A 23,174-nucleotide genomic window follows, 5' to 3' on the forward strand; every position below is an offset into this window, starting at 1 on the left:
TCAAAGTTAATTCTATCCCTCCATGTTCTGGTCTCCAAAACCTCCTGTCTCCCAGGAATCTTATCCCATCACCTAGGCCCTTGATTTCACACCTCCCTCAACGAGGAAGCTGGGTCCTAGACCTCCCCGTCCCCTCGCAGCAGGCCTGCCCTTTCCTCCAGCTCTGCAGTCACTCTTTGCAAAGAGAGGTCTACACTTTCCTCTCCCCTGGACTGTTCTCAAAAACACTGCTCATGGATTTCTCCTGTAGCCACTCCTGCTCTTTCCTCCTGTCCTCTCACCTCCTTCTCAGAGCACTTCACAGCTGGCAGGCCCAGCCATAGGCTGTCCCGGGCCTCACCGCCTTCTCCAAGAATGCTGGTCCTGGGACCTCCTGTGCAGAGCGCATCGCATCAGCATTCTCACTTAAATCAACTATGACTTGAAGGTAGAGCTTGCTAGCTCCACGAAGGTTTGTATTCATGCACCTAAAACAGCTGGTCATGGCTGGGTTTTGTTTTTCAAGGAGTCCAAACACATCAGGGGTTAAATAAGCTGCTTCTCTCTCCACTGTTTATTATTAATGTACAAAATATACAAAACCAAAAGAAAAAATACTCATCCTCAAATCCATTGTGGCTCTAACCCAAGACCTTGCACAAAACCCAACCAATCCACTGTTTTCATAGAAAACAACTGATACGAGACGGGTGAAAGAGAGGGCTGTGGAAGGGCCAGTGTGTTGTTGAACGCACCCAGGACGGTGCCCGATGGGGACTCAGAGGTGGCCTCACTCCAAGGTTCCAGGTGGGGACAGAAGTGTGTGAACTCCCAAGGCGGTGCATGCAGTGCGACTGTTGGGCCCGGGGTGCCGGGCTTCAGTTCATGCACAGCTGGTCTCCCTGCAGTGCCTGCTTCCAGCAGGAGCTGTGTGTGCAGGGAGGACCGCCACCAGCCGCCGCGATGCAGGTGCAGCCGCAGCGCTCACAGAAGGCTGCCTAGTCTGACCTCGCTGAGAAGGGCTCTGGATGTGTCCAGCCGGTGTGCAGTGGGAGCCCTCTCAGCGGAGTGGGATAGCCGATATCCCCTTTTCTCATCTCCCCACCCCGAGGAATGGTGGTCTTGGCTGGGATGGTTGGGAGGGCAGCTGATCCCACGTCAGAGCTCCGTGCACGGGGAGGGCTGGCACAGTCAGGTGCCCTCGGCACGAGAGGGAACGCTGGAAAGGAGCTGGGCTTCCAGGGCGTCTCCTCAGGAAGTGAAGCCAGCCATCTCCGAGCCTCCTCTTCGCAGGCAGGGCTGAGCGGGTCTGCCCTCCCGCCTGGAGGAGCGTGTACACGGGGTGCACCAGTGATCAGAAACCCCAGGACTGAGCAGGGGGTACTGAGGAGGCCGGTTCCTCCTCAGCTGGGGATGGGACAGACGGGCCTCACAGAAGCCATAACAGTGTGGGGGGCAGGCGGGTCCTCAGGGCAGGGGGGGCCCGTTGACCCCCGGGTGGTAGAAGGCACAGCTGTCTTCATAGCGGCAGTTGCCCTTCATCATAAAGTGTCGGCAGACGGGGCGGTTGGACATGTCTGAAAAGAGGGCGGGCGGTTAGGGAGGAGACGCTAGGGCACCACCACCCTCGCCACCTCCACAGCCACGGAGCCAGAGAACTTTCAGAGAGAGCCCGGGGTGTGGGGAAGGGCTGGGGTAGGAACAGCCACAGGCTGGGACAGGCGGCCTCAGGTTCAGCCTAGCACCCCGGGTGTGACACTCCCAGTCAGACAGGGGCGGGGCTCATCCTCACCTCCTCCATGGCTGTGGCCGCCATCGTGCCCTCGGTGGCCCCCTCCTCCGTGGCCAGGGCCATTATGGCCACGGTGCTCATGAGGAGGTGGTCCTCGATGATCATGGCCTCGGTGACCAGGGACATCATGAGGCCGGTGGCCGTGGGGTCCCCCATGTCCAGGACCTTCGTGGGGGCGATGTCCGCCATTTCCACCCATGCTCCCACCAGGACCTTCATGAGGACGATGGCCGCTGCCACTGCCCATGCCCCCACCAGGGCCTTCGTGGGGACGGTGTCCTCCACCCATGCCCCCACCAGGGCCCCCTCGTCCGTTTGGGGGTCCTCCTCCAGAGCGACCTCCTCTGGCTCCTCGAAATGGAGGAGGAGGGGGAGGAGGTTCATTTCCCCCTCGACCACCACGACCTCTATGGTATGGTCCAGGTCCAGGTCCAGGTCCAGGTCCAGGTCCCCCCCGCATCGGGCCACCCCGCATGGGGTCAGCAGGGCCATCCCAGAAGGGATCACCACCCCGGGGAGGGGGTGGGGGACCCAGGAGACGTGGACCCACTGGCCCACCGGGGCCTCCAGGACCTCCATGGGGACCTGTTAGGAAAAAAAGGGAGATGTTACACTCAGAGACTGCTCCCTCCCACCCTAAGCCATCTCCCCCCCACCCTACGCCACCTCCCTGCTCCTTCTGGTCAATCCTACACTATTACCAGACCACAGGTTAGCAGATAAGCCCATTATTCCAACACCCTAGTCACCGCCTACCTGGCATAGGTCCCCCAGGGCCAGGGGGGAAGTGCTGCATTCCCTTGGGGCCCCCAGGGCCTCCTTGTGGGAAACCATTGGCTATTGGGCCGGGGCCTAAGAGTCCATGTGGCACTGTTAATGAAAAGAGTCCAATAGTCAGCAAGAGGCTTCTAGCAGAGTGACATCCTTCCCACTTATGTGTGCCCCAGGGATCCCTGAAGACCAGCTGGCAGGGTCTAATCTCCATCCCATCCCCACGTCTGACCACCGACTGCATGCAGCCCAGCCCTGGCTGGCCCTGACCTTACCCAGCATCTGCTTGATCTTGTCTGAGTAGTCTGGTTGCTTCAGCAGTTCCTCCGAGGGGTGACTATTTGGGCTACCCTAGAGAGCAACAGTCCTCATCAGCAGAGAAAGGGAGAGCCCAGAGGAGGGACGCAGGAAGAGGAGGAGGACTGGGGTACGGGGAGGGGCGTGGCCAACAAAGCAGAAACGAGGATGAGAGCTCATACCATGATGGAGGTGAGGATCTCCTGGACACTGATGCCTCCTCCTCCAGGGCCCTGGGGGCTCTTCCCAGCACCCATGCTTCCCATAAGATTGGCCAGAACAGGAGGCAACTTGGAGCCACCTGCCCCATCAGGTGAGCCACCGGCCTCCCCAGGCTCCAGGGTCTCAACATATGGAGTCTCATCCATGGAACATTCCTGAGAGCAGAGCAGAGCAGTGAGGACACCACGGAATGAAGGGGAGTCACGCCCAACAGCTGCATCAGCATCCATCACAGCCCCGTCGTCACTTCACACTCACCTCGTCCAGGGGGATGAGCTTCGGGGGGACGGGCTCGTAGGGTTCAGGATCTGGCTCATGAGGGCTAGCATGAGGGGGGGGGGGGGGAAGCAAAAAAAAGAATGATGGTCAAATTATTGATCCAGGCCCTCGAATTTCTTCCTAACCTCCACCCTCTCCGTAATCAACCCAGGGCAGGCACCCCATTCCGCTCACCTTTCCTTGTTCAGGAAGAGCTCCTGAAGGATTCCTTTCTCCCGCTCAGCCTGGATGTACCGCTCCTGGCTGTTGCTTCCAGGGGTGACAAGAGGTGAGGGCAGAACCAGGGGCCGGGGGCACACCCACGGCACCTTCTCCTCCATGTTGTCATGGCTCAGACGCCGGGCCGTCTCAAATGCATGTCTGTCTGACAGGATCTCTCGCTTAGCTGCCTCGCCAAAGTCCTTGATCTTATTCACATTTACTATTGGCAAGGAGGAAAAAAGCAAGAGGAAGAGTAAGCACAACCAGCCCTTTGAAACGCTCTGTGCCCGCCTATTAGATAGTCAACTCGACTTCTAACCTCGTTCAGTTTCATCCAGTTCAAAATAGAAGTATTCCCTCAGCTTGCCCTCCTCAGGCCACGTCACCGTCTTCCTCTTCCTGCCTTTCCGCGTCAGCTGGCTGGGATCGCCAGGGCTCTCCACTGGTTTTGCATCCAGAGCTCCTGGCTCCAAAGAGGCTGTAAGCAGGAGAGGTTTCAGATGCAGGTCCTTCCCCTTGGGAAACCCCCCAGCCTGGCCCAGCCACTGGACTGACCTGCGTCCAGCAGCTCTGGAACCTCCACAGGGGGAACTGGGGTCCCTGGACGGTCGGTGTCCATAGCCTCAGGAGGTGCTGGCTCTGGGGAAGAAGGTTTGGCTGTGCTTGGCTCGGTGCTTGTTTTCCCTTCAAATGGGCTTGGCTATTGTGAAAGGAAAAGAAGTTAATGAGCTGACAGAAAAGCTAAGGTCAAGGCAAGGCACTAGTGCGGGGTCTGGGGCAGTACCCCCAACAGTTCATATAAACGAAGATCTATGTCAAACACTGCCCATCGTCACCAGTCTGCATCAGACAAACTCCTTTTGCCCTCCCCAACTCCGAGCTGCAGGGCCCTTCTTTTTTTTTAAAGTGTTTTTATTGATTTTAAGTATGTTTTTTATTGATTTTTTACAGAAAGGGAGAGGGATAGAAACATCGATGAGAGAAACATCGATCAGCTGCCTCCTGCACACCCTCTACTGGGGATGTGCCCACGACCAAGGTACATGCCCTTGACCAGAATCGAACCTGGGACCCTTTAGTCCACAGGCCGATGCTCTATGCACTTAGCCAAACCGGTTAGGACTGTTTTTATTGATTTTAAAGAGAAACATCGATCATCTGCTTCCTGCACACCCCCTACTAGGGACTGAGCCCACAACAAGGTGCCCTGACCAGGAATCGAACCAGCCACCACTGGGTGCATGGGACTACCACCTGAGCCACACTGGCCAGGGCTCCGGGCCCTTCCTTTGACTTTACCTTTACACCCTGCCACGCCTACCACCCAGGGCCCATACCTTGGCAGCTGTAGGCGACAGCACCTTCTTCTTCTTCTTAATTTTGATGCCTGGAACAGGGGCTGAGTTGAGCGCATCCAGGAAGCCCAGGCCCTCCATAGCTACAAAAGGAAGAAGCATAAATGGAACCATCATACCTCCTTTACAATCCTATTCCTATAGAACCAGTCTGGGCAGTAAAGTGGGTCTGGGCAGACCCTGCCTCAACCTGGGACACAGTTAGCTCAAGGTGGCCAGGAAGCATATGGACAGGAAATTCCTGACATTATACTCTATTTTTTAAAATATATATCTTTATTACTCATTTCAGAGAGGGAGAGAAAGAGAGATAGAAACATCAATGATGAGAGAGAAACACTGATCGGCTGCCTCCTGCACACCCCACACTGGGAAATGAACCGTGACCTCCTGCTTCATAGGTCAACACTCAACCACTGAGCCACGCCAGCCGGGCTATTCTCTTCCTATTAAAGGTAGGCAAAGCCGTGGTTTTGGATATGAACTAGAGTTCAGGCACCTGACAGAGCCAGCCCTGTGGACATGACAGATCACCCTGCCAGCTGGGAGTGCCCCTAACACAGTGATGGCGAACCTATGACACGTGTGTCAGAGGTGACACGCGAACTCATTTTTTTGGTTGATTTTTCTTTGTTAAATGGCATTTAAATATATAAAATAAATATCAAAAACATAAGTCTTTGTCTTACTATGGTTGCAAATATAAAAAAATTTCTATATGTGACACGGCACCAGAGTTAAGGTTTTTCCAAATGCTGACACGCCGAGCTCAAAAGGTTCGCCATCACTGCTTCAGAGGTGCAAAAATTAAAGGGCACCAAGAAATCAAAGGAAAATGGAACATTAAAGAGAAGGACCTCCCCCGCCCCCATGCATCCCATGAAGAGTTTGCCCCCACACTCAATCCATTCTGACTCACGCTGTGGTGGGATGATCTTCACTTTGATCTCTTTGGTAGCATTGGGTGTTGTGTTGAGTGGCTTGTACTTCTTCTCTGCATGGGGAGCTGTGTCTCCTGGGGCAGCTGCTGAGCTGTTAGAAGAGGAACTGTCAGGAACACTGCCCTTCTTTCTCGTGGCCTCAGACCCAACCCACTCAGAAGTCCAGCACAGTCCCTACCTCTGACGCTTGAGGGGAATGGGCTTAAGGTTGTATTTGTCAGAAACCATCACTGCGCTGGCATTTTTCTTCACAGGCACCAAAGATGGGGTCTCCAGCTCTAATCCTGGGGAAGAGACATGGGGTGGGGTTGAATTCCCACCCACCCTCTTGACTTCTTTTGTTGTTAAAGATTTTTAGTTGATTTTTAGAGAGAGGAAGGGAGAGGAAAAGAGAGAAACATCAATGTGAGAGCAACACATCGATCATGCCCCCTACTGGGGGATCCATCCCACAACCTGGGCATGTGCCCTGACCGGAAATCAAACCGGTGACCTTTTGGTGCACAGGACAATACCCAACGAGCCACACTGGCCAGGGCCACCTTCTTGACTTTTCCTCTCGGTTCATCCAGCTTTGTAGAATCCCCTGAGCTTCTCCCGCAAGTCTTCCTCTTTTCCCACATCATAATCCAGCAATTCCACCAGAAGGCCCTGGGTGTGCACATGCCCACAGACCCGCCCCCCAGGGCCTGCCAGCAGCCTCACCAGTGGAGCGGAACTTGGCATGACTGGGCGCTGTGGTTCGAAGAGACTTAGGCTTCTCCTTCTTCTTCTCTGGGGCCTCCTCAGCGCGGGGCTCAGCCTTCACCTCGGTTAAAGGTCGCTCAGGGGGCGTGGTTCGACCCTTTCCCTCTTCTTTTCGCTTTTTCTTATCTTTTTCTGCTGTGGAAAAACAAAGTAAAAGATTTTATTGAGATCAAAGAGAAAGACTGTCAGGTAGCGGTGAAGCAGGCTAAAGACACTGGAGGCCACATCCCATGGGAGATAAATCAATACGGGGACAAAGGACCTGGGAGCTCACCAGCAGGCTGGGCACTGCTCTGGGAGCGGATGACAGCCATCCAGTCGCTGACGAGGACGGAGGCCAACTTCCGGAGCTCTGAGGGGACAGAAAGAGGAAATGCCTAAATAACTTAAAATGTTATCTGTCCAGTAACAGAAAATAGAGATATCCGAACATTTATTATATTATAAAAACTATATCACTGCTTCATATATACAGGGTGGGCAAACATAGGTTTACAGTTGTGAGTACATGAAAGTTTATTCTTTTATTATTTACTTTTTATTATTATTATTTTTTTTATTATATTTTTTTATTATTTACTTTTTATTGTATTATTTATAAACCTTTTACCCACCCCTCTATATTTCCTGTAATTGTTACAACGTGAAATTTTTTTTTTAAAGAATGGTGTATTGCCTGTCTGGAGTGGCTCAGTGGTTGAGCATCAACCTATGAACCAGGAGGTCAGGGCACATGACTGGGTTGCAGGCTCAATCCCCAAGTAGGGGGCGTGCAGGAGGCAGCCAACCAATGATTATCATTATTGATGTTTCTATCTATCTCCCCCTCAATACATTATTACTTTTAAAAATATATTTTTATTGATTTCAGAGAGGATGGGAGAAGAGAAAAATATTGATATGAGATCGTAACATTGACTCACCTCAATAGAAGAATAGAGATTAGTCACAAAATTAGGAAGTGGCAGAATGAACATATATAAATATATATATGCTCTTCCCTTTCTGTTAAAATTAGAGAAAGGAGCCCTAGCCAGTTTGGCACATGGATAAAGAGTCGGGTCTCAGACTGAAGGGTTGCAGGTTCGATTCCAGTCAAGGGCACGTACCTCAGTTGCAGGCTTGATCCCCGGCTCTGGTCAGGGAGCGTGTAGGAGGCAACCAATTGATGTCTCTCTCTCAAATCGATGTTTCTCTGCCCTCCTCCACCCACTCTCTCTCTAAAAAAAGAGAAATCAATAGAAAAAATATCCTCAAGTGAGGATTAACTAAAAAAAAACCCCAGAAACTAAAATCAGAAGAAAGGTAGCAGAGTTCAAGTATCTGAAGGGCCACTAGCTTCTAAAATGAACAGCATTGTTTGTGTTGTCCTGAAGGTGAACTTAATGCAAAGGACGCTAATTTACCTTCATCTTACAAAAGACTTTCTAGGCAACCTTTTTAGGAAATCAATTAAGTATATCAAGGATGAAAAAAGAGCTGAAAAACAGACCAATTTAGGTTTGCAGTTTATCTAAAGAAAAAAGAGGTCAGAGAATTTTAAAGAATAGAATTTGTTGCTCTTTCTTTTTGTACTTGGCAAATAACATCTCTTATCTATGGAATCTCTCTTCCTGACAACATTTCCACTTTTGGACTAATTTAATAATGAGACTGTCATATTAACATGAAAACCTAACTTTTCAAAATAGTCACACACTGGCAATTTCTGTACCTAAGGCAAGCTGAATCCCAATGTATTCCCAATGCAGGAAACCCCTAAAACCTTTTCAGAGCAATTGAGAGTATGGTCCAATGAGACTTCACTATAGTCGATAAGTACTAATTTCTGTATCCAAAGGAAGTATAAGAATAATTAAATCTATATTCAAAGAAGGCAGAAATATTTAGCCAGCCTCGTACACCTATGGACGAGGACAGTGGGTGGGGGGTATAAGGATCCCAAGAAAACAGGGACAATATATCTGACAGAGAAGGAACAACAGATGTGCAATGACTTAATGGGCTTTCTGGGATATGTATTATGCTATAAATTATTATTACAGACTAGAGGCCTGGTGCACAAAATTCAAGTACTCAGTGGGAGGGGGGTCCCTCAGCCAGGCCTGCATGCTCTTGCAGTCCGGGAGCCCTTGGGGGATATCCGACTGCCGGTTTAGGAGTGGGCCTAAGCCGGCAGTCGGACATCCTTAGTGCTGCCATGGAGGCAGGAGAGGATCCTGCTACTGCTGCTGCGCTTACCAGCCATAAGCCCAGCTCAGGGCTTCTGGCTGAGTGGTGCTCCCCCTGTGGGAGTGCACTGAACACCAGGGGGAGCTCCTGCATTGAGCGTCTGCCCCCTGGTGGTCAGTGTTCATCATAGCAACTGGTTGTTCTGCCTTTTGGTTGATTTGCATATTAGCCTTTTATTATATAGGTAACTCTGACATGTCACAAAGATATTGAAGTATCTAAAAGGACCTAAAAACTGGGAATTAATACAACTAAAATAATTGAAAGGTAGGGGCCCTGGCCAGTCTGGGTCAGTTGGCTGAGCATCAAAAGGTCACTGGCTTGGGGGTACAACCAAGATGGCAGCATAGTAAACAACTGAACTTGATGCCGCGCACAACCACATTGAAACTACAACTAAAAGACAAAACGAATATCATCCAGAACCATGGGAAGGCTGGCTGAGTGGAAATTCTACAACTAGAAGGAAAGAGAAAAATGTATTGAAGCGGGTAGGAGGTGCAGAGGTGTGGAAGTGTGGAGGTACAGAGGTGTGCGAAAGGGGGTGGCAGCTGTGTACGCTGTTGTCTTTTTCAACCGGGAGGGAGATACAAGTTCCCGACTGCTCTGAACTCCAGTTCCAAGTGAGAATTTGGGGACCCAGACTCATATGGAGAGAAACTGGACTGTCTGGCATTGGGCTGGAACATGAGGGTGGCTTTCTCGCAGAGGTGCTTGCAGCGGTCATTATTCCTGCACGGGCCCGTGAGACACAGAGAACCAGGGACCTATCTGGGGAAGGGCCGATAGCCAACCATTGCTGTTAGCACGGCGCCGTGATTCCCTGAGACCACGACCCACCCAATTTACAACCCTACCCAAGCTGTGCGCAGAGGCTTTTGCATACTAATGGCCTGGCCTTTCTCCACCTAAAAACCTGTCAAACTGTAGCTGGCTCAGAGAACCCCAGAGCTTCCAAAAGAAGGCCGAAGGCTCGTCAGCAGCCTGCATTACTTCACAGCTGCGTCTCATCTGGGCATCTCCAAACCCCAAACAAAGAGGAGGAATCTGCAGATCTCTCTGTAGTTCCTGCTGGGTGGCCTCAGGCAGTGGCTGACTTTGCACATCCTTGAAGATCCAAGAGCCAGTCTACCCAGTGGTCAGATTGGGACCATCCAGATTACAACTCCTCAGATCCATAAGAGACACACTCAGGGGGCAGACTCAGTGAGCGCCAAAGCCCCACTGAAGCAAGTCTTGCCCCATAAGGGTGTCTCCAGCACAGAAGTTCTCCCACTGTAGACACAGCTGGTCCTCACAGCCAATTGGCCTGGAGGTCAATTCCTCCCAGTGATACCAACAGCAATCAAGGCTTGACTACAACAAGACTGTGCACACAGCCCACAAAGGGGTGCACCAAGAGTGTCCAACTCAGGTAATTAGGGAGGCTGAGCCACTGGGCCCTATAGGACACCTAGCACACAAAGACACTCTATCAACACAGGGAAGCAGCCAAAATGTGGAGACAAAGAAACAGGTCACAAATGACAGAAATAGAGGAAAGCAAACTACTGGATATAGAGTTCAAAACCACGATTATAAGGCTACTCAAGAATCTTCTAGAAACCTCTGAGAAATTTAGTGAGACCCTCAAGGATATGAAAAAGGACCAATTAGAAATTAAGCATACACTGTCTGAAATAAAGAATATTATACAGAGATCCAACAGCAGACTAAAGGATCCCAAGAATCAAGTCAAAGATTTGAAATACAAAGAAGAAAAAAACACCCAACCGGAAAAGCAAAAGGAAAAAAGACTACAAAAATATGAAGATAATGCAAAGAGCCTCTGGGACAGCTTCAAGCATACCAACATCCGAATTATGGGGGTGCCAGATGAAGAGAGAGAGCAAAATATTGAAAACCTATTTGAAGAAATAATGACAGAAAACTTCCCCTACCTGGTGAAAGAAATAGACTTACAAGTCCAGGAAGCGAAGAGAACCCCAAACAAAAGGAATCCAAAGAGGACCACACCAAGACGCATCATAATTAAAATGCCAAGGGCAAAAAACAAAGAGAGAATATTAAAAGCAGCAAGAGAAAGAAAGTCAGTTACCTACAAGGGAGCACCCATACGACTGTCAGCTGATTTCTCAACAGAAACTATGCAGGCCAGAAGGGAGTGGCAAGAAATATTCAAAGTGATGAATAGCAAGAACCTACAACCAAGAGTACTCTACCCAGCAAAGCTATCATTTAGAATTGAAGATCAGATAAAGAGCTTCTCAGACAAGAAAAAGCTAAAGGAGTTCATCACCACCAAACCAGTATTACATGAAATGCTGAAGGGTATTCTTTAAGAAGAGGAAGAAGAAGAAAAAGGTAAAGATAAAAATTATGAACAACAAAGTGACAACAAATACATATCTATCAACAAGTGAATCTAAAAATCAAGTGAATTGCCAAAACCGGTTTGGCTCAGTGGATGGAGCGTCGGCCTGCGGACTGAAGGGCCCCGGGTTCAATTCCGGTCAAGGGCATGTACCAGGGTTGCTGGCACATCCCCAGTGGGGGATGTGCAGGAGGCAGCTGATCGATGTTTCTCTCTCATCGGTGTTTCTGACTATCTCTCTCCCTTCCTCTCTGTAAAAAATCAATAAAATATATTATAAAAAATAAAAAAATAAAAATCAAGTGAATAAAAAATCTGATGAACAGAATAAATTGGTGAATAGAATAGAATCAGGGGCATAGAAAGGGAGCGGACTGACTATTCTCGGTGGGGAGTGGGGCGGGTACGGGAAGAGACTGGACAAAAATCGTACACCTATGGACGAGGACAGTGGGTGGGGGGTAAAGGCAAGGGGTGGGGTGGGAACCAGGTGGAGGGGAGCTATGGGGGGAGAAAGAGGAACAACTGTAAAAATCTGAACAATAAAGATTTATTAAAAAAAAAAAAGAAAGGTCACTAGTTCGATTATGGGTCAGAGCACATGCCTGTACTATGGGCTAAGAACCCCAGTAGGGGGTGTGCAATAAGCAACTGATCAATGTTTATCACTCTCTTCCTTCCTCTCTCTCTTGTCAATAAAAACTTATTTTTAAAAGAGGAGAGTTCAGCTGGCGTGGCTCCATAGTTGATCATTGACTTAAGAACCAGGAGGTCATGGTTCGATTTCTGTCAGGGCAATTTCTACCCAGACTCTGCCCCACCCCCAGCCTTCAACACACTATTATCTGTGTCCCTGAGCTGCCTGAATTGTACATATCCTCCTATATAATAAAAGGCTAATATGCAAATTGTCCCCTCGACCGGGAGTTCGACCAGGGGGCGGGGCCAGCTGGCCAACTGCCCACAGCTCCCCCTCAGGCCGGCCCCTCCCCCTGGCTGGCCTGGCCCTATCGGATCTCGCCCATGCACGAATTTGTGCACCAGGCCTCTAGTAAGCATGTAAGTTCTTTGGTTAATCTCTTCCCGCCGCCCTTCCCCTTCCCCTTCCCTCTGAGATCTGTCAGTTTGTTCCACGCTTCCATGCCTTTGGACCTACTTTGTCAGTTTATTTTGTTCATTAGATTCTATATATAAGTAACATCATGTGATATTTGTCTTTCTCTGACTGGCTTATTTCACTTAGCCTAATAAATCCTTTATCTTAGAACGTGTTCCCAGTGTTTTCTCCTGTTAACTAAAGGAATTTCAGAAAGGCTGGCCCAGGCCTAGATGCTCCCTCTACACCAGGGGTGGGCAAACTTTTTGACTCGAGGGCCACAATGGGTTCTTAAACTGGACCGGAGGGCCGGAACAAAAGCATGGATGGAGTGTTTGTGTGAACTAATATAAATTCAAAGTAAGCATCATTACATAAAAGCGTACGGTCTTTTATTTCAATAGTTTTATTCATTTCAAACGGGCCGGATCCGGCCTGCGGGCCGTAGTTTGCCCACGGCTTCTCTACACCAAAGGGCCAAAGCCTCTTTCTGAAAGGGTCTCATGCACCGCTCCCTTTAGACCAAGAGCAAACCTTACCAGGGGATCCACTCTGCTAGTATCCCGCTCTCACTTGCGGGATACTAGGGTCTTGTGTTCCTGATTTATGCTGTGAGTAAAATCTTTGGGCCTGGAACCCTTGGGTACACACCTTTTTTTTCTTAAAAAAAAAAAAAAAAAAAGCCTGTGATTTTCTGGAGCCAGGTTTTATCTTCAAGCCAGAACTGTATGGCCATGGCCAGGAGCTCCAAAACCCTTTGTCTTAGAAAAGAGAAGAATCTGTTGGTATGAAATATATGATATACTCCAGGAGTTGGGATTCTGCCCATGCCCTATAGGAAGGTGTCAAATGACAGAACTATTATAGTATATAGAAAAAGAGAAGTCAATGATGATACTTTTCCCCAAAGAATTTTAAGTGTATGACTTTTGCACCATATTTTTAAAATTTTAGTCATTGACTAGAGAGAGAGAAAAACATTGATCTGTTGTTCCACTTATTTACACATTCATTGGTTGCTTCTTGTATGTGCCTGACCAGAGATCGAACCCACAATCTTGGTGTATTGGGATAACGTTCTAACCAACTGAACCATCTGGCCAGGGTGCACCAAGAGTTCTTAAGAATCAGTTTATATGCCAAAACCGGTTTGGCTCAGTGGATAGAGTGCCGGCCTGCGGACTGAAGGGTCCCAGGTTCGATTCCGGTCAAGGGCATGTACCTTGGTTGCGGGCACATCCCCAGTTAGGGGGTGTGTAGGAGGCAGCTGGTCGATGTTTCTCTCTCATTGATGTTTCTAACTCTCTATCCCTCACCCTTCCTCTCTGTAAAAAAATCAATAAAAAATATTAAAAAAAAAAAAAAAAAAGAATCAGCTTATAGCCAAGACTGGTTTGGCTCAGTGGATAGAGCGTCAGTCTGCGGACTGAAAGGTCCCAGGTTTGATTCTGGTCAAGGTCATGTACCTTGGTTGCGGGCACATCCCCAGTGGGGGGTGTGCAGGAGGCAGCTGGTCCATGTTTCTCTCTCATTGATGTTTCTGACTCTCTATCTCTCTCCCTTCCTCTCTGTAAAAAATCAATAAGATATATTTTAAAAAAAAGAATCAGCTTATAGTCCTGGCTGGTTAGCTCAATTGGTTAGAACATCGTCCTGGTACACCAAGGTTGCCGGTTCTATCCCTAGTCAGGGCACATACTAGAAACATCCAATGAATGCATAAATAAGTAGAACAACAGAACAAAATTTCTCTATCTCTAAAATAAAATAAAGATTAAAAAAAAAAAGAATCAGCTTCTGGTTAAAGTATGGTACCTTATCTTATCCTCAATAGTAGAGAAATTAATAAATCCCATTCGAAATTGAGACCAGTAGACAGGGGACAGGGGACAGGTTAGAGCAGCGGTTCCCCACCTGTGGGTCACGACCCCTTTGGGGGTCAAACGACCCTTTCATAGGGGTCGCCTAAATACATCCTGCATATCAAATATTTACATTACAATTCATAACAGTAGCAAAATGACAGTTATGAAGTAGCAACGAAAATAATTTTATGGTTGGGGGTCACCACAACATGAGGAACTGTAGTAAAGGGTCGCAGCATTAGGAAGGTTGAGAACCACTGGGTTAGAGGAACTAAATTTTCAAAAGGAAGAGAAAAGCAAGAGGAAGTACAAAGAGTAAGGAAGGAAGGTACAGTCCAAGGATGGGGATAGACAGGGAATTAAGTGTAAGTAATGGAGGAAGGCCCAGACAGAGGAAGGCCTGGCCCCTACCTTCATCCTCACTTGACTTGCTCAGTTGCTTCACCAGTTTGGCTGTGTTGTTCTATGAGAAACGGGGAACAGCAGAAAGATAAATGCCAGGACAGTGAGGCCACTCAGAGTGAACAAGCCCCCAAATCACTCACAATCTTTTCATAGTCCCTTAACAGTGACTATGTGGGCATAGTCTTATTTAAAAACCTTTGTGGGGCCCTAGCCGGTTTGGCTCAGTGGATAGAGTGTCAGCCTGCAGAACAAAAGGGTCCTGGGTTCGAACCCGGTCAAGGGCATGTACCTTGGTTGCAGGCTCTTCCCTGGCCCTGGCCCCAGTCAGGTGCGTGCAGGAGGCAACCAATTCATGTGTTTCTCTCACATTGCTATTTCTCTGTCTTCCACTCTCCTTAAAAATAAATGGAAAAATAGCCTTGGGTGAGGATTAACAAAAAAAAAGAAACACACCTTTGTGGGCATAGTTATATCCTTGGAACAATCCAGTTAGGTAGATACAATTATTCCCATTTTATAGATGAAAAAGACTGAGGCTCAGAAATATGGAGTGCCCCAAGGATATACACCATTTGAAGGAGATAAACTGAACCAAGTCTTCTGATTCCAATTTCCTATTTTTCCTACCATTCTACCTCACAGGCCCAAGATACACAGCCTCCTCAGAGTCAGTGTTAAGTTTCTCATCTGTCAGGCTCAACCAAAGAAGAGGCACTGAGGTAGGAAAGGCGGAAGGTACCTGCTTGAGATGGTCCACGGTGAGTGGTAGGTGCTGTAAGGTCAACAGAATTTGCTGCAACAGGGGAATGTTGTTGGTCGTCTTTGAATACGTCAACCAATTGTTAAGAAGCTTGTAGCCACCAACATCAATAAACCTGTAGGCAGGCAGGAGGAGAATCTGATGCCCTTCCTGGATTTTGGAAGGATCACATCCCACACTCCTCGTTCCCCACCGACAACCCAGGAACTCCGTCGCAGTCACCCAGATCCCCACTTACTTGACCAGTATTTCTGATGACTGGGTCTGCAGGAGAATGTTCAAATAAGTGCACCGACTCACCATCTTCCGTGCCTCCTTCATCAGGCTGTAGGAAAGGGGCAGGTTAGGAACGGAGCAGCCACAGAGCGCCTCTTCTTCCCACAGCAAAGCCTCTAGCCTGTGAGAGCACCTGCACATCCCTGATCACTTGGGCACATGGCCTCTAGGAGGATGGGATGGATCCAGAGTGAAATGAAACCCACGGGAGGATGGAAGAGAACTTGGGAGACACTGAGTCTCTGATCTGGGGGCGGTGAGCATCGCTGCTCCCCTAACACACAGGCCACATCTGATTCTGCTCGCAGGTAAAACATCCCAACCCTCAACAACCAGCCTTTAGTGGCCTGTTCAGGACGGGCTTAGCCATTTGCTCCCCCTGGGAAACTTAAGGATCCCTGAAGGAAATGACAGTCTGGGGATGTGAAACCTGACCAACCCAAACCAGAACCAAGAATTCCATCACCTGGCTCCCTGCTTCCTTCCTTCCAAAGGGTGACTCCCTTGTGACGGTGGATATCCAAATATCTCATTCCATTATAGCCAGGAACCAAGGGCTCACCTTTTCCTATCACTTATTCTAAAATTACTGGATTTCAATCCTATCCCACTGACTTTCCCTTTCCTCTCCAGGAACACCTCGGCCTGTCTGCCTTAATTACAACACACAATATCCTCCACCCGCAACAAATTTGAAAAGGACAGACTCACCTGAAGATCTTGGAAATCCCATCCGCACTCTTGACTTCCCCATCTCGGTTAAGGAAGCTATCCAGGCCCTTGAGAAGCTCTTTGGGGTCTATGGGACCCGAACCCATGATCGAAGTTTCTAGGATGAGGACAAAACCAACCAACAGAATAAATGGGCGGCAAGGACAGTGCCACTATGCCCTCTAATAAATTCCATTTACACATTTGATAAAACATAGTGATGAATTATTCAATTTATGTTCAACTACACTCACCATTTTTAAGAAAAATCAACAGAGACCATTGCCAGCACTGAGCAAACAGCCCTGGCAAGTTAAGCACGGCTACGACTAAAGGGAAGACACCCTTCTCTCCCCTCCCAGGTACAGCCTTCCTAGGACAGCTGAACTCCATTAGATAGTACAGAGCTGACACATTCCTCTAACAAAATGCTCAATTCTCAGAGGTATTTTTCCTTATTAAGTCCTGTCTCTCCTTCATCGCTGGTAAATCTGGTTTGAAAACAAAACAATACTGTGACTTGGTAAGACTGGGCCAATCTTGGGTGTCGGGCTAAATGTGCTAAAAGTAATCGCTTCCTTTTTATCTTAGCCCACAAGTGGCAGAATATGTGCTGCTTGCACCAGCCGACAATCTCGGCTAAAGTGATAGGTGACAGAGGAGAAACAAAACTTGAAAACAGAACCTTTCCTCAGGGGAGGTGTGGGTAGCTCCCAGAAATGGAGACAAATGGATGCAAAGGAAATCAAGCAGGTCCTCCTAAGCCTTAAATAGATTGTCTCTCATTAACCAAACACTGCACAGGTTTTTATTGGTTCAAAGAGCAAGGTTTGTGGTTTCAAACACAAAGATGCAAATCTGACACCCTATTCCCAACCACCTCAAAATCATATCATTATTCAAGATCTCTAAGAAAGGCCTGAAAGAATAAAGGTAGAAGCTGGGAAAATGCCATTAAATTTTAAGTAGCTAGTTTAGACCAGATTAGAAAAGGAGTTAAACTGCTGATATGGGACAGAGAATTGTGAAGCATTTTCTAGGCTAGAAACCAAGTTCCAGAGAGGAAGTTGAGAATCAATATGGTTCTGATTGGTATTTTTTATCCCCAAAGCCTTGAAACACCTCTGAGAACCAAAAAAGAAAGCTACCTCAGTAATATCTGCATTTGGGAAATGAAGTTAACACACTGGGTGGGAAGACAGCAAGGAGCAGCCCACCTCATGCACACTGCTTCTAGCGCAGCTAACAGACCAGCTCCCTGCAGCAGTGTGGGAAAATCAAGGTTCTACAAAGCAACTATATTTTGTGCAGAAAGAGAAGTTTTCTTATAATGCAAATTAGTTCTCAGACAAAAACACACACAATCTTAACCTTGAAGTCCTTCCAACAAAAAGGCCAGTAAATTTTGAACTGCAGAGGTCCTAACCACCTAGGTAAGAAAAGGCAGAAGCAGGGAGGAGAGGAGGCTGGTTCCTGAGATCATAAACTGTGGGCTGAAGAGGGGAGGGAGGTAAGAAATGCTGAGGGGAGCAAATCTGGGTTAATTGTGCTGTGACTGCCACCCTGGGACCTCTACAAGGACAGCAGAACCTGAAGTCAGAGGGGAAAAAACACTGACATAGCATACCAGGTAAGATTGAAGTGCACAGGCCCAATCCACTGAACTGTGGTGGTTCTTATAGAGACAAACACAGGGTTAAAGGAATTTTTCCCATGTAGTAATATACTACACTATATTGTGATATATACACTATAAAGATATGTAGATACAATAAAGGGAAATATAAAACAGATTTCCCATCTACTGGAGACTGAAAAAGCAATGAACAAATCTAAATAACATATTATCAGCAACAACATAAATACAATTTGACAAAAAGCCTTCAATTAAACTAACATCACTTCAAACCAGTCCTCCCTGAATATAGCCGACCCCACTTATTTGAGTCAAACCCAGAGTTGAATATACCTCACCATGGAGAACTCCCCTTTACATATTCAACTATCAGTTAAGCCAATAGGCCTGCTACCCTACTTCCTTCAGAAACTATAAAAAAGTTATCACCGGAGTTAAAATGATCCTTCATGTAAGAGGGCGGGAGACAAGAGATCAGTTAGCACAGTGCTAAATTCTGTCCAGTGCCTTCTGTTTGGAATGGGACGCAGGAATTTTCCCATTCCAATTCATAAAAAGCAAGAATTGTCAAGAGAAGCTAGGAGACAAGGCAATAAAAATGTTAAATATTCACTTTTCCATTATTTTCCTCTATTATATTTTGGAAATACAATAAACAAAACTAAATTTTGTATCACAAGCACCAATCTTGTGATTAAAAGGTGAGTTTTCTCATGATAACTTTCCTACAGGAAGATTAGCTTTTACTCATTTAATATTAAGGACTCTGTGTCTGACAACCTAATTTCCCTCTTTTGAATTCAGTACATTTTGAAAGAAGTCCAAGATATTCAAGTGGAAAGGAATAAAGAACCTACATTCTTGGCACAGGCCTCCAGTAAAAAGGCAATGAGCTGACCAAGGGAGGGCCGTGACCAAGGGTCATCATTACCTAGTCATATGGAGACTGCAATGGAAGCCTGAGTAAGTTTCCTGGAACCAAAAGTAAGCCAGCACATGATAAACTTTAATTTCCGTGAAGGCAGTACAGAAAGTGGCGGGAAGCACACCCTGGCCTATCTCCACCTGGTCCTCTGCTGGGCTTTTCTTATGGAGGACGCTGTGGGCAGAGACCTCCACACGGATACAGGCACTGGGGAGAGGTCTGCTGTTCTTACCAGAGATAGTTTAAAAGTCCAGAAGTAACACCAATTCCTGCCTCCAAAATGAGGTATACTTGAGGGTTATTTCATCACATAGGGTGAAAAATGTTTAGCTTGGCTGTTATTCCTTCCCATCACCAATAAAACAGAACTTGATTGGTTCAGGACAAAAATTCTACACAAGTCAAGTCCTTTTTAAAACAACCACAATACTCTTTCCAGCAAAGGAGGAAGGCCTTTCCCTTAGCTTGGAGGCTTGAGTATTTTTGGAAATGAAAATACTTTGTACTTAATCCCGTACATTCCCCTTCCCTTCGGTGTTTGAGGCATTACATGACTCAACAGTGGACTGAATGATGTCTCTGGCGATTGCCAAGGTTGTGCCTTTTTCCTAAGTAGTAAGCCCTGTACCTCAGTCATTTTGAAAACCTGGGTACAGGAGCTCACCAAAAGCTTATTCATAAAATCACCACCCTACCCCATCCCCACAGGAAAGGATTCCAGAATAGAACTTTGGCCACAATCTACAAGGATCAGGTTCTCTGGAAGGATGTGGCTCTCTAGAAGGCTTTGTTTCCCATCTCCCATGTTAATGAAGATTTTATTCATCTGCTCACTAGAGATCAGGAACCCCAGTGGCAAATGTTCAGCTCCCAAGGAAGGTATGCTGCAGAGGCATATGGCAAACTGCTTAAAAGATAAAAAAACTTGTGGTCAATAGACATGTGGAAGACACATCCCTCCCATCCATTCCAGAAGTTTAATAATTTGGGAATTCACACCCAGTAGAAAATTAGCCCTGAAGTCTCACCCAAGTCACCATGGCAGTTGTACAAAATGACTTTCCAGTTCTGCCTAGAACCATGATTCAATGTAGGACTTTAAAAAAGTAAAGTATATGGAGAGATTGATAAAGATCTGACTTTGAAGAAGTAGAAGGAACAGGACACCAACTACCAACCTCAGGGCATGGCTTCCAATGTGCACCAACTGCTATGGCACTGCACGAGTTGAAAACGAAGACATTATTCTCCCATTTTAAGGAATTTCTTTTACAAAGTAAGGAAAGAAATTTTAAAAAAAGGTGGCTCTTGGGAATAAAAGAAATGAGGCTGTGAAATGTAATACCAGAAAGGTTTTGCTTACCAGAAACCGTAGCTTGAATCCCCCTGCCTTGAGTTTACAACTGCCGCCTCCTTTCCTAAGATTCACTTCTCATCCCAGTACCAATGTACAGGAGCTAAGCAACTGGAGAACCTGAGACAGCGCGGAACAGGGCAGCCCCGGGCGGAGGGGGCATGGGTGATGGAGGAGAAGTGCCTGCGACGCCCCCTCCCCCAGATGCTCGTTATACAAGGCGGCCCGACGCAGGAGCCAAGGACGGGCCTGCGCAGCGGTGGCGTGGCTGCCACCCGGGCCCATCTGCCCGTTACTTGCACAAGCCCTGTCTGTCTCCAGGCCCCCAGGCCCCCTTTCCTACCCCTGGCAACTAGGTGGGAATACTTCCAAGCAGCTGTGATGAGTAAAAGGGGAAAAGCATCAGGCTGTCAGTTAAAAAAACTAGACTCCCCAAGCAAATGAGCAGCTTGAAGACCTAATTCCTGTGGGCTTTCTTGCCTTTTAAAATAAAGGCTTTAACAGACAATGTTCTAAAGAAAGGAAAAGGTCTGCTGGCCCCGCGCCCGGAGTGCAGAAGGCACAGGCTCGGGGGAGGGGCTCGCCTGCATCAGCCAGGACGCCCCTCCCCTGCGCTTCCGGCGCGGCGGGGCCGGCAGAGGAGCAGGAGGCAGGGCGCCATCTTGTCTCGGAGCCGCAGCAGGCCCCCCGCCGCCGGTCACAGCAGAGAACACTTTTGGGGGGCGGGGGGGGGGGGTGGAAACACAGTAATAATCCTATCCCAGTCCCCCATCCTGAAGTCTCTGACCTATTTTGAATAAGAGCGTTGTGAAAGTAAAAGCAATTAAAAGGTTAACAATTTTATGCGGGGAAGAACTAACTTGCAATTGAGGTTCCACCTACCATCGACCACCCCCACCCTCCGAACAAAGGAGGGGGTTCTTGGGCCCTCAACGGACAGGGTTGAGGACAAAATGGGAGACACAACCTGCAACACTGCTTGGAAGACAAAAGGACAAGGAAAGTCGCCATATTGAAGCAGGGAAGGAAAAGAAATCCTTTAACGACACACATCTCCTAGAAAGCTAGCATTCAAATGCACTAAATGGCTTTAAAAATTATACTCCTTAATTCCACATTTCCCAACCTCCCCACCCTCTATTCCCATCAAAAAGTATCGTTAAAATGTTAACCTTTTGCTTTTAAATAACTTATGCAATCTCCAACAATTACAAAACATTTAAACTATTATCTTGTATGTACTGGCACTAAGATTATATTTTGTCCCTTATTAAGTGTCTTGCAATCTTTATTTCTAGATTGCCACCTACTTTAACCACAAATATACCCCAAGCACATTACATTAAATTGAGAGGATTTAACAATCTAAGTCACAGCCAGCTAGTCCTTGTGCCCATCTCCTTACCCTGCAATCTTTATGTACAGATTGCTTATTAATCTGGCAAATTGAAAGGCGCCCTGCTCGTCTCACACACAAAGAAGTGGGCCTCCGGAGCACAAGATCCCCCATTTTTGTATGTGAGCTCATTAACCCTTTGGAGACTGCTGCCGAGGGAGGGCACCCTCCGAACAGAGCACTTGGCGCGGGCAGTCTGGCAATGGCTGGATTGCGAAGGGTTAACCGTCAAATCCTCCCTCGCTGGCCTCCCGCCTGCAGGGCAGGGCGGGCAGGTGGCAGAGAACGAGGCTCGGAGCCAAAGGCCCCTCTTAGTGGAGATGGACCGGCTCGGTCCTTCCTCCAGTTCTCTATTTTGTTCTATGGTCTCATTTCCTCCTCTCATTATTTTTGGTTTCACCAAGGGAAACGTTGATTTCTTGTTGCAAGGCTCGTTTTTCAAAATTCGACACTTACTATCCAATTTTTTTGCGACGTCAGCACCTCGGGCTCAGGGGGAAGGGGGTTAAAATTTTGGAGAAAAAAAAAAAATAAAACCACCAACCAGAACCCAAAACTCTATTTGGGGGGCCTCATTGGATCAAAAAGGCTTTTAAAAAAAACAAAGGCCAACTCAGCATTCACCCCCCCCCACCCAACTCCATTTAGGGAGGGGGGGGTCATAAAAAAAAGTTCTGAGTTGATTAAAAAAAATAAACGCTGGATAAGTGGACTTGGGTGGGTTTGGGGAGGGAGGGTGGTGGATTATTTTTGCAGTTATGTGGTGACGGTCCTTCGGCCACAGATTTCAAGTCCCAAGCAGCGTGGGCTGGTGGGTGGGCAAAGAAGTGGGAGAGGGCAGAAGACACAGTGGTTGGGCTGGTGGCTGCGGTTCCCCTTTCCCCCCGCTCAGGATCCTCTCAAGGGCTTAGATGTGGATGCGGCTCGTTTCTTTTTTCCTGGTGGCCGGCCTGTCTTTCTCCGTGAAAATTCAAACCTGGGATAAAAAGAACACAAGGGGAGGAAGAGGTAATCAGTACGGGCTGCTTTTTAAACACACCCAGACGACCGCTTTCGCGGTCTCAAACACCTCCGTGTCCAGTCCGGAACTTTATATAAGCCGAGGCGCTTAAGGAAAGCCATGCCAAATCCGTTTCCCAGGCCAACGCTCTCAGTAAAATCTTAACCCCCAACCGACAAAACACAAGAACTTACCTCTAAACGAACCCCAGAATGGCGGCTGTCCGCGCGGGCGGAGCCTTTTATATCCGGACACCACCCAATGCGCCCAAATGTGTTAGTGCGTTTCCCCTGTCGCGAGACATTGTGCGCGAGGCGTAAATTCATTGGTTAACCCGAAAGACAACGTACTAGCTGATTGGCTATCCTTCCTTCACCTTCGCTCAGCCCACTACCCACTTCCCGTCACTCTCTGGACATTTTCCCGCCTCCTCCTGAGGAGGCGGGACGCGCGTGCGCATAACCGGAGAGATTAGCGCCTCCCTTTCCTCTGCCTTCACCACTTCCGCCCCCGAAAATATTTCTCATCCTTGGTTGGCGGAACTGGGCCGGCGCATGCGT

At 48.0% G+C, this 23,174-nt stretch overlaps 1 protein-coding gene across 3 annotated transcripts; it reads right to left on the bottom strand.

Annotated features, from left to right (window-relative positions):
* Positions 1 to 525: 525 nt before the first annotated feature.
* On the bottom strand, positions 526 to 22,841 carry PPP1R10 (protein phosphatase 1 regulatory subunit 10). 3 transcript variants are annotated; one of them, XM_081094465.1, is made up of 21 exons: positions 22,809 to 22,841; positions 22,071 to 22,590; positions 19,699 to 19,771; positions 16,304 to 16,421; positions 15,555 to 15,641; positions 15,296 to 15,431; positions 14,563 to 14,614; positions 6,859 to 6,936; positions 6,543 to 6,719; positions 6,016 to 6,121; positions 5,816 to 5,928; positions 4,879 to 4,979; positions 4,097 to 4,241; positions 3,861 to 4,019; positions 3,515 to 3,761; positions 3,320 to 3,383; positions 3,022 to 3,216; positions 2,818 to 2,893; positions 2,528 to 2,641; positions 1,772 to 2,356; positions 526 to 1,556 (listed from the first exon to the last, which is right to left on the bottom strand). In XM_081094465.1, exons 4-21 carry the CDS (start codon positions 16,408 to 16,410, stop codon positions 1,447 to 1,449), a joined length of 2,652 nt encoding a protein of 883 aa, XP_080950591.1. In that variant the 5' UTR covers positions 16,411 to 16,421; positions 19,699 to 19,771; positions 22,071 to 22,590; positions 22,809 to 22,841; the 3' UTR covers positions 526 to 1,446. The 3 variants fall into 3 exon arrangements, with proteins under 3 accessions (XP_080950591.1, XP_080950589.1, XP_080950590.1); XM_081094463.1 differs by lacking the exon at positions 19,699 to 19,771; XM_081094464.1 differs by lacking the exons at positions 22,071 to 22,590; positions 22,809 to 22,841 and having other exon boundaries at positions 19,699 to 21,417.
* Positions 22,842 to 23,174: the final 333 nt, after the last annotated feature.

The sequence above is a fragment of the Myotis nattereri genome (genome assembly GCF_964212035.1).
Source record: "Myotis nattereri genome assembly, chromosome: 6".
Taxonomy (NCBI): Eukaryota; Metazoa; Chordata; class Mammalia; order Chiroptera; family Vespertilionidae; genus Myotis; species Myotis nattereri.